This window comes from Chenopodium album, chromosome 4 (assembly GCF_948465745.1).
Source record: "Chenopodium album chromosome 4, dcCheAlbu1.1, whole genome shotgun sequence".
Lineage (NCBI taxonomy): Eukaryota > Viridiplantae > Streptophyta > Magnoliopsida > Caryophyllales > Amaranthaceae > Chenopodium > Chenopodium album.
The window spans coordinates 75,605,823-75,619,892 of record NC_137837.1 but is presented as its reverse complement, the minus strand read 5'-3'; the positions used below and the strand labels follow the sequence as shown (position 1 = coordinate 75,619,892).

Genomic DNA, 14,070 nt, shown 5'->3' with positions numbered 1-14,070 from the left:
GAGATTGATAACTCTTTTAATGTTTGTAAGTAAAGTAATTTGATTTAATTTCTACATGTAACACAAAAATTGCAACAGAAAAAAAAAATGGAGGAAAAACACATTGCACCTTGAAATTTTTGTAATAAGGGTAGATATATTATGTTACAATTTGCCCCTCTTAGTTACTTTTGTTGCCTTACAGGATGGATTTTGTACATTTTTGCCTGCAGGCTGCAGCTGTAATTGCTTGCATCTAAAATGGACTAGTGTAACCCTTTTTGGTACCAATTAGTAGTTAATTATTATCTTAACTGCTAGTTATAAACACGAAGTATATTCAACCAACAAAGTACTACATTTTAATCGGTACTAAATGACTTCTTGTTGAGATGAAACTGATTATCGATTAACCTTCAAAAGAAGAATGGTGCAACTATTTTTTTTTTTTTGAAACAAAGAAGAATGGTGCAACTATTTAATAACGGAGGAAGTAGTATTTATACTAGTTCATCTTGAATGCAGATCACTATAGGTATAAGTTTCCCACCTCTATCATTCTTTCTTTCTACGCATGAAAAAATTACAAGTTTCAAAATTAACTCATCCCATGAAACCAAAATTGCGGTTTTGGCTAGAAATCTTTCCTATAAATCTGTTCTATTAATTGCAATGAATTATTTTCTGGAAAATCGACAGAATTACTTTATTGGACAATGATTCTAAATATTTCTCTCCTCGTCACGCTGGTCCCTTTTATATCTCTCCCCTCTCCTAGTCTCCTACTCTCCTAAGGTAGCGCATATCAGTATAAGGTTTGTTGTTAACTGAAACCATAGTCTGTCGTACATGTGGAGCAGTTGTTGATGTTTGAGCTGGATGAGTTCAAGAACTTTGAAGTGGCAATCAAAGTAATTTGATATCTGTAGGATAAAAAAAATTTAGAAAAAAAAAGGAAGAAGATAACTCATAGCACCTTGAAAATCTGTAACATAATGATAAACTTGTGTTCCTACCAGTTTTGAAGCTTGAAGATGATTTGTGTGTGTGCGCGCGAGTGTGTTGGTAGAGACAGTAACAAAGTGTAAATGATTTAGACCAGATTCAATTCAGGTCTTTTTTTTTTTTTTTGGATAAGAGCCACAAGGCAATTAATTATCATTGAAGGATAAGCAATAGTCTGCTGCAACTACATCAGAAATAGCTACAGTACCTTCCCCAACCCACACTCGAGTAGAAAACTCAAGAGGAGCAAGGTGAGCCATTACATGTGCTGCCTTATTAGCCTCTCTAAAAACATGAACAAACTGAACAGAATGAAAGGTAGATACTAAAGCATAAATTTCATTCAGGTCTTTATCAACACCGTAAACACTTATTTTTCCCTTCTTTCATTTATTTGTTTTTATGCAAAAAAAAAAAAAAAAAAAAAAAAAAAAAAAAAAAAAAAAAAAAAATCTAAGAGATTACAAGTAATAACAAGACTTAAAAGAAAGAAGATGGGGCAAGCAGCCAAGCAGTAAGTTTATCAAGGGGTATTATAGTACATTCAAGTGTAAAGTAGAGCTGTTTTTAACTAAAGCCCTTTTCTTTTCTTTTCAAACCTATCACTCCCCTTCCCTCTTCTTTTTCCCAGTGTAAATGTAGCCCAGTTTCATACCTGTGTCATGTGAATCACATAAAACTACAGACAAGCAAAACTAAACACATAAACGAAGCAAGTTGGTAACGTACTTTCTTTCATATTTCCTGCTGCTCTTCTGCTATCATTGTAAGTAGGGCACTATGATTTTTCCATTAACTAAGTGCATAATCAAACAGCTAAAATCTCATCTACACTGGTGATTTCCTCATACTGGACTTTGGGCTCCAAGTCAATGAACTGGTTGGATTTGCTCGCCAAATGTGAGATGCTAACCCTGCCTTCACGCTTTATATAATCAGCAACAGCTTTCATTTCTTCAAGTGAGATATATATGTACTTTCCCCTATCGTCCATGACTCCTGAAAGTCTTCCTGAAATTTTAGACCAAAACAACAAAGCACCAATCTTTTCATTTAGAAAATTGCACCACAAAGTAGTATTTCAAATTCCTATAATCCAGCCTATCAAAAAATAAAAAAATATAAAAATTCTATAATCCAGACAATTCACAATTTCACAATTATCATATATTTACCCTGAAGGGTTGAACTAAATGCAGCATAGTACTCCAAGAAACTGCCAGGATCATCTCAGTCAAGAAAAGTATCAGCTGTCAATACTCCAATATTATCTTGACAAACAAAACTATAGTAAAGTCTGATAAAAAGCTTAAAGAAGAGCACTAGCAGGGTAGAAGGGGAGTAGGGGGACCAAAGACCATACATGATGAAATACTACAAAATGGCTCGTATGAAATACTACAAAAGACCAAAGACCATACATGATGAAATACTACAAAATGGCTCGTATGAAATACTACAAAAGACCAAAGACCATACATGATGAATTACAGGGTAGAAGGGAATAGGGGGACCAAAGACCATACAAAATGATTCAGCCTCCATTCTAATAAACTATTAATCAAATCCCAAAGAAAATCCATATATAAAGCGGAAATAAAAGAAGATAATGATTCTAAGACGTACCCATATTTTCTAGAGCTGTGATACGATTGATACACTCCTGTATTGAACCCAAGTGAGCACATTAGCAAATTAAACATTAAATACCAAGAGATACAAACAAATTGAAACTAGATAACAGATGGATACCCTAGTAAAACAAGGAATGCATGTATGAAAGATATTATATAGAACTGTAATACTTTGACTCTTTATTTCACCTCAATAACCAGTGTCAAATTCTTAAAACTCCAACATGGATAAGGACACTGGATACTTAATTTTGGACTGGAAAGAAGGAATTTTTTTTTTTTTTTAAAAAAAAAAAAAAAGCAGACTCTAACACTTGAACACCTCACGTGTCCCACACAAGTACCCGAATCCAAGTAACATTGATATAGACAATCAAATAGTTACAAAAGGTTTAACTTGTGTTCAAACAATACTTGACTGTTCTAACAACTCTATGCTCGTAACTGAAGGAGTAAGAAACTATTCACAATTTTGTCATTTCAGTTAAGTAGCTGTGTTCTATTTTTGCTACTTTCCTTCTTCCATATGCCTAGAAGTGGAGAGTTGATTGATGTACCTGAGTCCTCAACCTAAACTCTGCAGCCAGGTCTTCCAGGGGTACACACTTTTGCTTCTGTATAAAGGAACATAATATTAATAATGCTATGAAATGAAAGCATAAATACAGGCATATAGCTGTTAATAATAGATTGCATTCTTACAACACATGTTTTAAGATAATTAAACAAATCAACTGACAATCATTTGTGTAGCAACAAACAGACCATGACATCAAATGTTGCAAAAATGAGAAAACAGAAAAAGGGAAACATGGACAACGCTTAAAAAGGCACCAATTCAGAAATAATTTTCAGAGAGATGGATCTTCAAACTGCAATTAACAAGTCAAAATTTTATTTAGGAACTCAGACCTACAGCACCTACCTTAATGTATTCCACAAAGTCAGAAAGTAGATCCTGGTTCTCTTGAGCCTCATTTTCTGTGGTGCCTTCAGCGTCAATTGAGAATGCCCCTTTCCACTTTTCAAACTCTAATGCAGCGACAGCTTCTTCCTTAGCTTGCCGAGCCTTAGCTTCCTCTTCCTAAAAAAATGTGGAGTCACATTATTCAATAAGTAACCAACTCAGAAACAATCCAAATTGTTCAAGCAAAGCAAAGCATACCATTCGTCGCTCTTCTGCTTCACGTTCCTCATCTTTTCTTCTTCGCGATTCTGCATAACGATCTTGCTTGGCTAGCCTTGAGTCACGTGAAGCTTGTTCAGCCTTCAAGAAAGATCACAGTAAGAAAAAATGAACAAAGCAGAGATGAATGTATCAGTATTTTGATAGATAACTGAACAATACCAGATAATCAACAGATAGTACAGTAATTCCTAGCAATCAAGGAAAATTGTCACAACCCTAAAATTCCTCCATTATTTTTAGTTGGTAAGAAAACATCATATTCCAGCAATATAGAGAAACAGACAACAAAGGTTGTAGCTCATATGAATGATATGTGATTGATAGGTAACTAAGGTCATATGTGTACAGCAGAAAGCATGTTAGAATAAGAAAATGATTCTGAAGGCACGACATATATACCATAATATACTGATATACATAGTACATGAGGGAGTAAATCACCTGTCTTTGTGCTTCACGTTCTTGTCGTTTCTTATCTTTTTTCCTTCCTCCCCGAGCTTCATTCTCAACCTCAGCATCTTCATCATCACTCTCGTCACCTAATTCTGCGTATAGGTCATATATGAACCACAGCATAGGCCATCACAAGTACTTACAATCACAAATTATAGAGTAGCAAATCACAAAAAACTTTTGTTGCACAATATGGAAACTTTACATAAATATAAACAGACTAATTCCTTAAAACCGGCCACATAACCCATTAGTAACAAGTCTAACAACATACAAGTTTAACCATATCACATAAACCTTGATCAGAAGAAAACCAACCTTCAACAGCTGCTGCAGCTGTAGATGTACTAGCCCTGGCTGCTGGCCTACGACGCATACGACGAGCCCCAGTAGCGCGAACCACATTTTCCCTTTGAGGAACCTGAAACATTTGAAAACCACCATCTTATTTTCACAAACATTTCCCCCCCCCCCCCCTTTCTCCAACACCCGCAAGACCTCAACTAATTTTAGAACGGCAAATACTTTTATAGTACATAATCACTCCAAATCATATCAAAATCAACTTTGCAGTCTCGCAGAGAGGTAACTTCCATGTTTTTTCGGGCGACTAAACATGTTGTATACAATACACCCGTTGTACATACGACTGACTAATTGCATTTTAAAAGGCTCAGAGATTGAATGACCTGATTACCTGAGGCTCTTCTTCATGCCTATCGGCAGCTTTAGAATCCTGACGACGTTTCCATAAAAACAACGGAACTAAACCAAATATAAGTAGCATCGAAAGCACAGCTACCAAAATATCATCCATCTTTCAATTCTACAAACTGCCCAACAAAAATTACAATCACCCCATCAACAATTATTCAATATTTTGCTCAAACAATGCAAAATATCACAAATTCATTACAATATATAAAAGGGTTTATGATTTAACTTATTTTTTCGAGATTTAAGTCATCAATTGTTGAATTGTTCGGATAGATTAGGGGAATTGAATCGTTCGGCAAAGTTAGGTATTGAAAAAATGATGAAAATTGACAATAATCGGAAATTCAATAGGAATTACCTGGAATTGGATTGAGAACTGGAAAATTTGAGGGATCGAATTACCAATTTGAGAGTCAAAGCCGTTTTCTTCAAAGTGTCGAGCTTATGTGCTTGAGCAGTATTTTACAGACGGTTGAGGTCCGTGAAAGGCATCAAGCAAAACGACGTTGGGAGCAATTGTTGGGTTGCTAGGCTTGGCAAAGTTGATCCAAACCGATTACCCGAACTGATTTACCCAAACCAAGACTAAAAAAAAAAAACTTGATCCGAATTCCGTTGATATTGACTTGATAGTCAAAATGACCCGAACTAAACCCAAATTATTAGATTAATACAGAGTAATAAAATTATAGTTTTTCATTGACTTATGGCTTTAGCCTAAAAGCTGGGTTTTAAGCCGAAATAATAAGATGTTTAGAGTTGTTTTTCACTTGCTTGAGTTGATAATGAAATCCAACAACTAATTTTACCAAACATATTTTTGAACAAATAAAAGTCAACCAACCAATTCAGGGGCGGAGCCAAAGGGGGCTAGGGTGGGCCATGGCCTTTCCCTTGGCTCAAGATAAATATTAAATTTTCAATTAGTCTAAGGTGCACCCTTGTGCACCTTAAATAGGTGTAACAACGTAACCCAAAAGCCTAATTACACACACCCAATTAAAAAAAGCCCTAAAACTAAAAAAAACACGGAAATTGCAATACACCCACCCACACCCAATAAATGTAACGTTATTTCAAAACTCAAAAATCTTCTTCTTCTATATGATTTTCTCTCTCCTCTTTTTCACTTTCTCTCTCCTCTATTTCATTCTTTCACTAAAACCCTGCAAAAACTTCAATGGACATTAGGAAAGAGATGCAAAATCAAAAGGATCCTCCCCAAAAAGGCTATTTTATGTAAATTTCACTTAATTTTGTTTGAATTTATATGATTATCACTTAATTTTGTTTGAATATTGTTCGAAATTTATTATTGGAATTGTCAAAAAAATTAGCGAAATCAAACGGATATTTTATGTTCACATTTCGAAATGCATATGTTTATATTTTGAATTCTTATGTTCATATTTTGAATCCGTTTGTAAACTTTCTGAAATGCTTATATTCACTTTCTAAATTCATATGTTCATATTTTTTTTATGTATATGTTCACCTTCTGAAATGCTTAATTATGTTCATACGCATTCAAAAATGAACCAATGCATATGTTCATATTTTGAATTCATATGTTCATATTTTTAATACTTATGAATTAAGATGCATATGTTTCATAATCATATTATTTTTATTTCTTCAGTTTTTTATTTTCATAATAAAATGCCTTATATTCATAATAATATTTTATATGTTCATAATGTAAATATTCATAGAAAATATTTGTTGTTCTCATTAAGTCTGTTTATGCATATCTTCTCTCTCTTAAATGTATATGATCATATTTTTTACGCATATGTTCACCTTTTAAATGGTTATATTCACTTTAAGGAAACCAATGCTTACGTTCATATTTTGAATTGTTATGTTTACTTTCTGAAATGCATATGTTCATATGTTTTATGCTTATGTTCACTTTCTGAAAAGCTAATGTTCACATTTAAGGGAACCTATGTATATGTTCATATTTTGCATGATTATGTTCATTGATAAAAAAAATGCAGAATATCAAATGAAATTCATACACAAATGAAATTGATCGAAGCTAAAAAAATAAAAAAATCAATTCATATGAATTCAAAAAATCAAATAAACAACCAATTCCATATTGCAAGTAACATATTCAATCGTTAAATCGAAAAAACGAGAAAAATAGGAAAAAAAAAAAAGAAAAAAAAAGAAAGAGGAAAAAGGAATTAAAAAAGGAAGGAGAAAATATAGAGTATAATTTGTGAATTCAAAGATTCGTATATACCTTAATCAATCGAAATTAAAGCACAAAATCGAAATTCACACAAAAATTCATACTTAATAACTATTTTCATGTTGTAAGAAACAAATTCAATCAAAAAAGTGTAAAAAAGGGGGGAAATTAAAAAAAAACAGAGGAGAGGGAAAATAAAAAATGAAGGAGAAAAATAAAGGAGAAGAAACCTAATGTTCACTTTCTGAAAAGTTAATGTTCATATTGTGTTGTTGTTACACCTATTTCTAGGTGCATGAGTGTGCACCTAAGAATATGTGTTAAATTTTGCTTATACTTGTTATAAGTTGTAATGTAGATGAGTTGGTTTTTGCCATGTGATCGTGGACAAGAGGTCAAGAGTTCAAACCTAGCAGTTAATATTTTTGGTGGTACTTTGTAATCAAAATAATTCAAACACAAATACTTTTGTAAAAAAAAAAAAAAAAAAAAAGGCTAACCACTCAAGCTAGTCCTCTTTAATCTTTGTTCCGTAAATTTATAATAAGAAGTAGGATGTTAGGCTTTGGGACTCTTTGATATACGCATTTGTTAATCACCTTCAATTCTATTGTGAGTCAATTAAAAATAAATAAATTAACTAATTAAAAAAAAACCACATATTAAGTTTAGATCATTGTCAAACTAAGGTTGATTTATTGGTAAAAACTACACTTTCAATATGAGATTGGGTTCAATTTCTATTAGGAGCATTTTGAGAATATGGTTCCCTTATCTTTTCTCCTCATGACTTTTAGAGTGCCTAGCCTACTGACTTTAAGGTCAAATCATACGAGATTTTGGCTTGATAGAACTATTCTTTATCAATATAATAGTTTACTCAGCGGTAAGCTAATTGTTCTATTTCATTTCATTTATTGTTACTTCATCAAATCAATTCAACGATGCAATAAAAGTTGGAGACAAAATTGAGTGGAAAGTGAAAAAGGAATAAACAACTTCTAGTACACAACAATACAAGCTAGCTCTCACATAAGTGATAGAAGTAGAGATACAATACATCATAACATGAAGAACTAGTCATTCAGCAACACCCCTAGTAAATCAACTAGCGAGTGGTGGCCACACGGTACACTACAACAAACATACATAACATCTCAACCAAAACTTATTTCGTACTAATGCTATTAAAATATTATCTCATTCTTTATTTAGTTGTGACATTACTAGTTCAATATAATATAGTACATCTACAAAACTAGAATGTAATTTATTATATATCGAGATGAGGAAATGCATGTGTTCAACATCATATGTTGCCTTTTTCCATTCACAACCCCTCAACATAGGTAACTCCAGCTTCATCCAACCACTCTTGTCCTTGAATAAACACCCCAACAGTAAAATTCCTTGCCTCCTTTGGGTCAGTAATAACATTATAACCAGTCCAATTAACTCTCTTACTTGTATCAGCACCCAAACCATAGTTCATGTACTCAGCATAATACAATGTGTCCAATGCAAAATCTCCGTCCCACTCGAACCAACCCCTAGGATCAATATGATCACTAATGTTTGATTGCATAACAACAGTCCTAGAAAAGTTCTTCCAAGGTCGACCCAAGAAGGTTGGGAACTTGGCTTTGACCGGTGCTAGGTCCGAGCTAGCTACAATGTCACAATATTGAATCGAAGTGCCCGTGTTTTGGAATGGATCAGTCCTTCCTTGGGCAGTGACCATGTTTTTTTGGGATGCCATAGGTAGTCGTGCGACTAACTCACAATTTTGGAGCACAACAGCCGCGTTACCAAATATGAAGTCTACCGTGCCTGAAATATAAGAGTACGTGTAGAATTGTCTAAGGGAGTGTGCATAGAGCGTGTCTTGGTAGGCTTCGATTTTGCACCGGTTTATGACCGATTGATCGGCTCCTACGCAAAGGGCGACTGCTTGGTGCTTCTCTGGCCCTGCGGTGTTTCGGATGCATATGTCTTGGAGTATAAATCCATCACCAACGGCAGCTGCAATTGACCATTATATAAATCAATTGGAATTTACTTGTGTTAGTATTTACATATTCATTTCATCAATAATTCAATGAAAAACATAAGGTTGAGAAAGTGGAAAGTTAGCTCCAAATTATTAGGTACACCACAATTTGTTCACATAAATCATCATGTTGCCTATATATAAGGACTAAAACGCTATAAATATCTTAATTATGCATAGTATAAAGCATGTAAATATGTTATCATAACAATTATTTAAGGTTGGCAAGTCTTCATCGTAATTAAAAGATGTCTAAAAGCAATCAATGTCAATAAAGACATTAGTGAATAGTTTATACTTTATAGGATGGGGAGACAGCCATTTGAAAATATGGTAAAGGCTTATAATTATAAGGGATAAGGATTAAGGAAATGTGAGGAAATACTCATTCTATTATTGTACAATGTATCAACAAAGTAAGATTTTTTTCTTTTTTTAATTAAGGTCTAAATTTAATCATATAGAGCCTAAACATCGGTTTATTTTCTCTTAGACATTTTCTTTCTTTTTTTTTTTTTTTTTTTTTTGTTGGAGCAAAATGTATTTATTCATAGTTTAATAATGTATTATGCATCCTTTTATTTAAACAAAGTGGATGCCCCTTTATTTTGTTAAATTACAATAAAATGCCCTTTCTGCCACTCCCACTTGTCCCAATTAAGCATGCTATAGCATGATTAGCATCTAAGTCTCACGATAATGAGAATAATTACCCTACGATTAAAGAAAATAAAGTAGTTCTATCCTATCCTATAATTCAAACATGGGGTGCTTGGAATAATAAAATGACTACAATGGACGCCATGTCATGATAAAAAGTGGTAATTTATCAAATTAAAGTATGAAAAAAAAGTATCAAATATGAGTATTTATTCCTCTGAAATTCGTGAAAAGTGTAAAGCTCACTTTAAAAAAAAAAATCAAATATGCATGTTTCGAGGATAATCTATTATCTCTTGTATTGTATAAGCATACATTGCATTGAGCAAACTAAGGGTACGTTCTCATTGACTAAACACAACCAAACTGAATTGAATTGAACTGAACTGAACTAAACTAAACTGAGCTAAGCTGAGCTGAACTGAATATTTTATAAAAGAAGGAAATTAGGAGCTGAACTGAACTAATTAAACTGAACTGAACTGAATTTCAACGTAAGAGAACAGGCCTTAATACTTCTCTTGTAATGCTTAACAAATGAGAAAAATTATTTAAACCCTAAGTCCACAAATTTACACAAACATAAATTTGACACACTTGATAAACCTATTTTAGGTAAGTGTTTGTGATTTTATATATTGATTATTAGAGAGTCCTGACTCATATATAATAACGATATATTTGTCCTTATACCCTAATAATAAAACGATCAACTTAAGAATTGAACAAGTGATAATATTAAGGGTCTGTTCTCATTGACTGAACTCAGCGGAACTGAACTGAATTGAAATGAATATTTTATAAGAGAAGGAAATTAGGAGCTGAGCTGAAGTGAACTAAAATAAACTGAGCTGAGCTGAACTGAACTGAACTGAACTGAACTGAATTTTAACGTAAGAGAATAGGCCTAAACAAAGTCCAAAATATTTGAAATATAAATAAAGTAAAAGTGGTATTCATCTTACCCAAAGTAGCTGATCTAAAAGTAGTATTGCCATCAACAACATTAAGACTCCCACTAATGACAGTCAAGTTCATGCCATCCCCAACAATCATAACATTCTTCTTCTTCTTCCCTACTTCAACAATCTCTTCATACACCCCCTCCTTCACATATATCACGTACCGCTTCTTCCCCTTATCCGGAGCACTCGCCACCGCCTCTGCCACCGTCGTAAAGTTCCCACTCCCATCTTTCGCCACCACCACATTCGCCTTGATTTCGCTCCTCGAAACACTAAGGAGCTTACTATCACTCCTCCTAACCCAGGATGGGTACACTCTCCTAGTACCACTTCCTAGTAGAATCTCCGTGCCACCATAAAAATTACTTGCATCTCCTAAAACATTAGCTTGGATTGCCAATATTATCCTTGAACTTGAGATTAATTTCTCTATTATAGACTTTAGTTCTAATAAATGTGAATAATCTTGGAGTTGGTCCAAGCATGTAACATAATTAGTTAACACGGCACTTAACCACGTATTAACATCATTAGTATTAGTTTTTCTTAATTTGTTAGAATTAACCAATACTTCGATAGAATTAGTAACCCGATCACGTGACAAGTCCATAAGCTCTAAGCAATCTTGTACAACCTGACCACCCGTTACAACATTGATACCTCTAGTAGTACCGATAGCCTTGTTAATATGCGATACATGTGCTAGTAACATGTCCACCAGCACGGACACATCCGTGCTGGTGGATGATAACGTCCATTGCAAGGATTTGTTAGAGATTGCCTCAGTGATTAACTCTAGACAATAGTCGCGGTCATGGGATTTATTGCAAATTGACGAGTGGTTATTAGTAAATGAGATTGTGAGGAAACAAAGGTATAATGAGATTAAGGTGATTGAGAGGAAGATGAAGAGTTTTATGTGGCTTGTTTTTTGGGTTGTTTTGGGATGGTTGATAAGAGATTGGTAGTGATTTGAAGTGCCCATTCTTTGGTGGAATATTTTGGTTTGATTGTAATTGGGGTTGATGTTGTGGTTTAAATAGAAATTATAGAATTATTTTTTTAGCCTAGGTGGGTTTAATACTTCGTATATCGTTACTTTTGGAATTTGTGGGGAAAAAAAATTCAAAAGCTAAAGCGTTGGAGGGTTGGTGGTAATTAATTAATGTTTTTTTTTTGTGTTCATTTTTTTATTTTAATGCTAAGAGCTGATAACTTGATAACTAATGATGATTATGGGAGTAATATGGGATATTTTATGTGCTCCTATTAGTTCTTTTAGTCTTTTTACGGAGTAGTCGTTTAGGTTATTTTTAACTATACATTGAAATTCATGTTTTTTAATAATAAACAAAATGCTTATGTTAATTGAACTGATATTATTGTGGAGGAGAAAAATAAAAGACCCACATTCCTTAAATAAATCAACAGTATGTTTTTTTAATAATAAACAAAATGCTTATGTTAATTGAACATTATCCTTTATTACAAAAACAAACATTTTATACGACTGAACATTTACTTTTATAAGAATGATTATCATACGACATGAAAATGAACATTATATTTTATAAAAATGAACATCATACTGCATGAAAATGAACATGTGATTATTGTGGAATACAAAATTATTGTAAAATATGTTCAGTTAGATATGTTCATTTTTACTATAGTAAATGTTCATTTTGGCAGCGACCTCAGCCAGCACTAGCTGAGATCGACCTCAGCCATTAACAACTGCGGATCTAGCCTACCCTTTTTAGAATAAACATGATAAGTGTAATACCCCATATTTTTATATGTATTTTAATTTAATTAAGTATTTTGTAAAGTATTTAAATAATTTAAAATGAATTATTTATGGCATTTTAATTATTTATTTAATAATTTTGGAAATACTTTATTTTATTATTCAAATTATAGTTTAGGGCATGTGGTTTTATAAAAGGAAATTTTTAAAGTCAAAGTCAAAAACAAGTTTGAATAGGAAAGGGATTAGGAACAGAATTTAAGTTTAAGGAAAATTCTAGAGAAAAGAGGTATATATATTCAACACATGGCAAAATTGAATTCTGCCTAGAGTGGAGAATACCCAAAGGTAACTTTCTATCTCCCTTCTCTCTTATTTTTCTTTTTTAATTCCCCTTCCCTTTTTTTTGTGTAACACACGGCCGGCACCACCACCACGCACTGCCGGTCGACCACAACAGCCACCAGCGCACACGCCAGCAGTCGCAGCAACACTAGCGAGCGCGACAACAACCCAGCCGCGTGTCGTGGCGTGCGTGGTTGTTGCTGCGTGTGGCTACCGAAATAAAAACTTTCTTGTTGCTTTAATCCTTAATCTAATTATTAATTATGGGTTTTGTGATGATATTCATGATATTTGATTATAAACATTATGCGAATTAATTTTTAGATTTGTTTTTGAATTAAAAAAGCCCCAAATTAAAAACCCTAGGTTTCTAAATTATTGTATGATGATGGAATTTGATTATGGGTGGTTTAAATCTTTGATTTGGGTGTTTAAAACATATTTATAACAAGGTTTAATGATTTAACAAAGCTCTAAATTTTATTAGTAAGCCATAATTAAGTTTCTTGAAGGGATCTTTGATTACACATTAACTAGGTTAGTCCCGTGCGATGCACGGTTTTAGCAATAAAATATTTGATCATATATATTACTCCGTAGAAGACATGGTGTTAAATATTCTAATTAAATTCATAATTAGAATAAAATTAAAAAAAATGATAGTATTAGTATTTAGTGGTTAATATAGGAGGAAAAAAGGAAAAATGAAAGAGCTACCACCAATTACGTATACGTAGTAATTTTTTTCTGTATAAGAAAATTGTGTTGTTAGTCAATTTAGTAAAAAAAATTAAGTTTTTATGAAAATGTGTAATTAATTTAGCTTTATCTTGAAAAAAAAAACTTAAAAAGGATTATGTCACTTATAGTTTTGGAGGGATTTTTTTTTTAATAAAAAAGCTGACACATAGATAGCGGTGATGTCAGCGGTTTCTACTTTACTTATAGTTATAGATAGATTGGGATTAAAGTCAGGGGTTTAAAATTAATTTTCAGATTGTTTTAAATAATTTATAAGTGATTTAAGGAGTGCATATATTGCTGAAAATTTGTGTGGAGTAGATATTAATACCTCTTTATGATTTTGGATTGTAGGAGATTTCCATGTGAGTGATTTCGTATA

The 14,070-nt window shown here is 32.9% G+C and overlaps 2 protein-coding genes across 5 annotated transcripts; both read right to left on the bottom strand.

The window, feature by feature from the left end:
• Window positions 1-587: 587 nt before the first annotated feature.
• LOC145629358 (DDRGK domain-containing protein 1-like) lies at window positions 588-5,501 on the bottom strand. 4 transcript variants are annotated; one of them, XR_014111655.1, is made up of 10 exons: window positions 5,336-5,501; window positions 4,958-5,093; window positions 4,579-4,681; window positions 4,249-4,352; window positions 3,784-3,885; window positions 3,544-3,702; window positions 3,176-3,232; window positions 2,611-2,647; window positions 1,714-1,995; window positions 588-902 (listed from the first exon to the last, which is right to left on the bottom strand). XR_014111655.1 is itself a non-coding variant. In XM_081681935.1 (9 exons), exons 2-9 carry the CDS (start codon window positions 5,075-5,077, stop codon window positions 1,793-1,795), a joined length of 885 nt encoding a protein of 294 aa, XP_081538061.1. In that variant the 5' UTR covers window positions 5,078-5,093; window positions 5,336-5,501; the 3' UTR covers window positions 1,439-1,792. The 4 variants fall into 4 exon arrangements, 2 of the variants coding, with proteins under 2 accessions (XP_081538061.1, XP_081538062.1); XR_014111654.1 differs by lacking the exon at window positions 588-902 and adding an exon at window positions 1,439-1,639; XM_081681935.1 differs by lacking the exon at window positions 588-902 and having other exon boundaries at window positions 1,439-1,995.
• A 2,656-nt stretch (window positions 5,502-8,157) lies between these two features.
• Window positions 8,158-11,872, bottom strand: LOC145627302 (pectinesterase-like). Its single transcript, XM_081679694.1, has 2 exons — window positions 10,853-11,872; window positions 8,158-9,199 (listed from the first exon to the last, which is right to left on the bottom strand). Exons 1-2 carry the CDS (start codon window positions 11,835-11,837, stop codon window positions 8,508-8,510), a joined length of 1,677 nt encoding a protein of 558 aa, XP_081535820.1. The 5' UTR covers window positions 11,838-11,872; the 3' UTR covers window positions 8,158-8,507.
• Window positions 11,873-14,070: the final 2,198 nt, after the last annotated feature.

Excerpts from the sequence above, each read along its gene's own strand:
- LOC145629358 (XM_081681935.1), bottom strand. The coding sequence starts at position 5,077 with ATGGATGATATTTTGGTAGCTGTGCTTTCGATGCTACTTATATTTGGT. Across the intron at positions 3,886-4,248 it reads AACGTGAAGCACAAAGACAG|GCTGAACAAGCTTCACGTGA; the intron begins GTGATTTACTCC and ends TCTTTCTTGAAG. Across the intron at positions 1,996-2,610 it reads CACAGCTCTAGAAAATATGG|GAAGACTTTCAGGAGTCATG; the intron begins GTACGTCTTAGA and ends CTAAAATTTCAG.
- LOC145627302 (XM_081679694.1), bottom strand. The coding sequence starts at position 11,837 with ATGGGCACTTCAAATCACTACCAATCTCTTATCAACCATCCCAAAACA. Across the intron at positions 9,200-10,852 it reads TTTTAGATCAGCTACTTTGG|CTGCCGTTGGTGATGGATTT; the intron begins GTAAGATGAATA and ends GGTCAATTGCAG.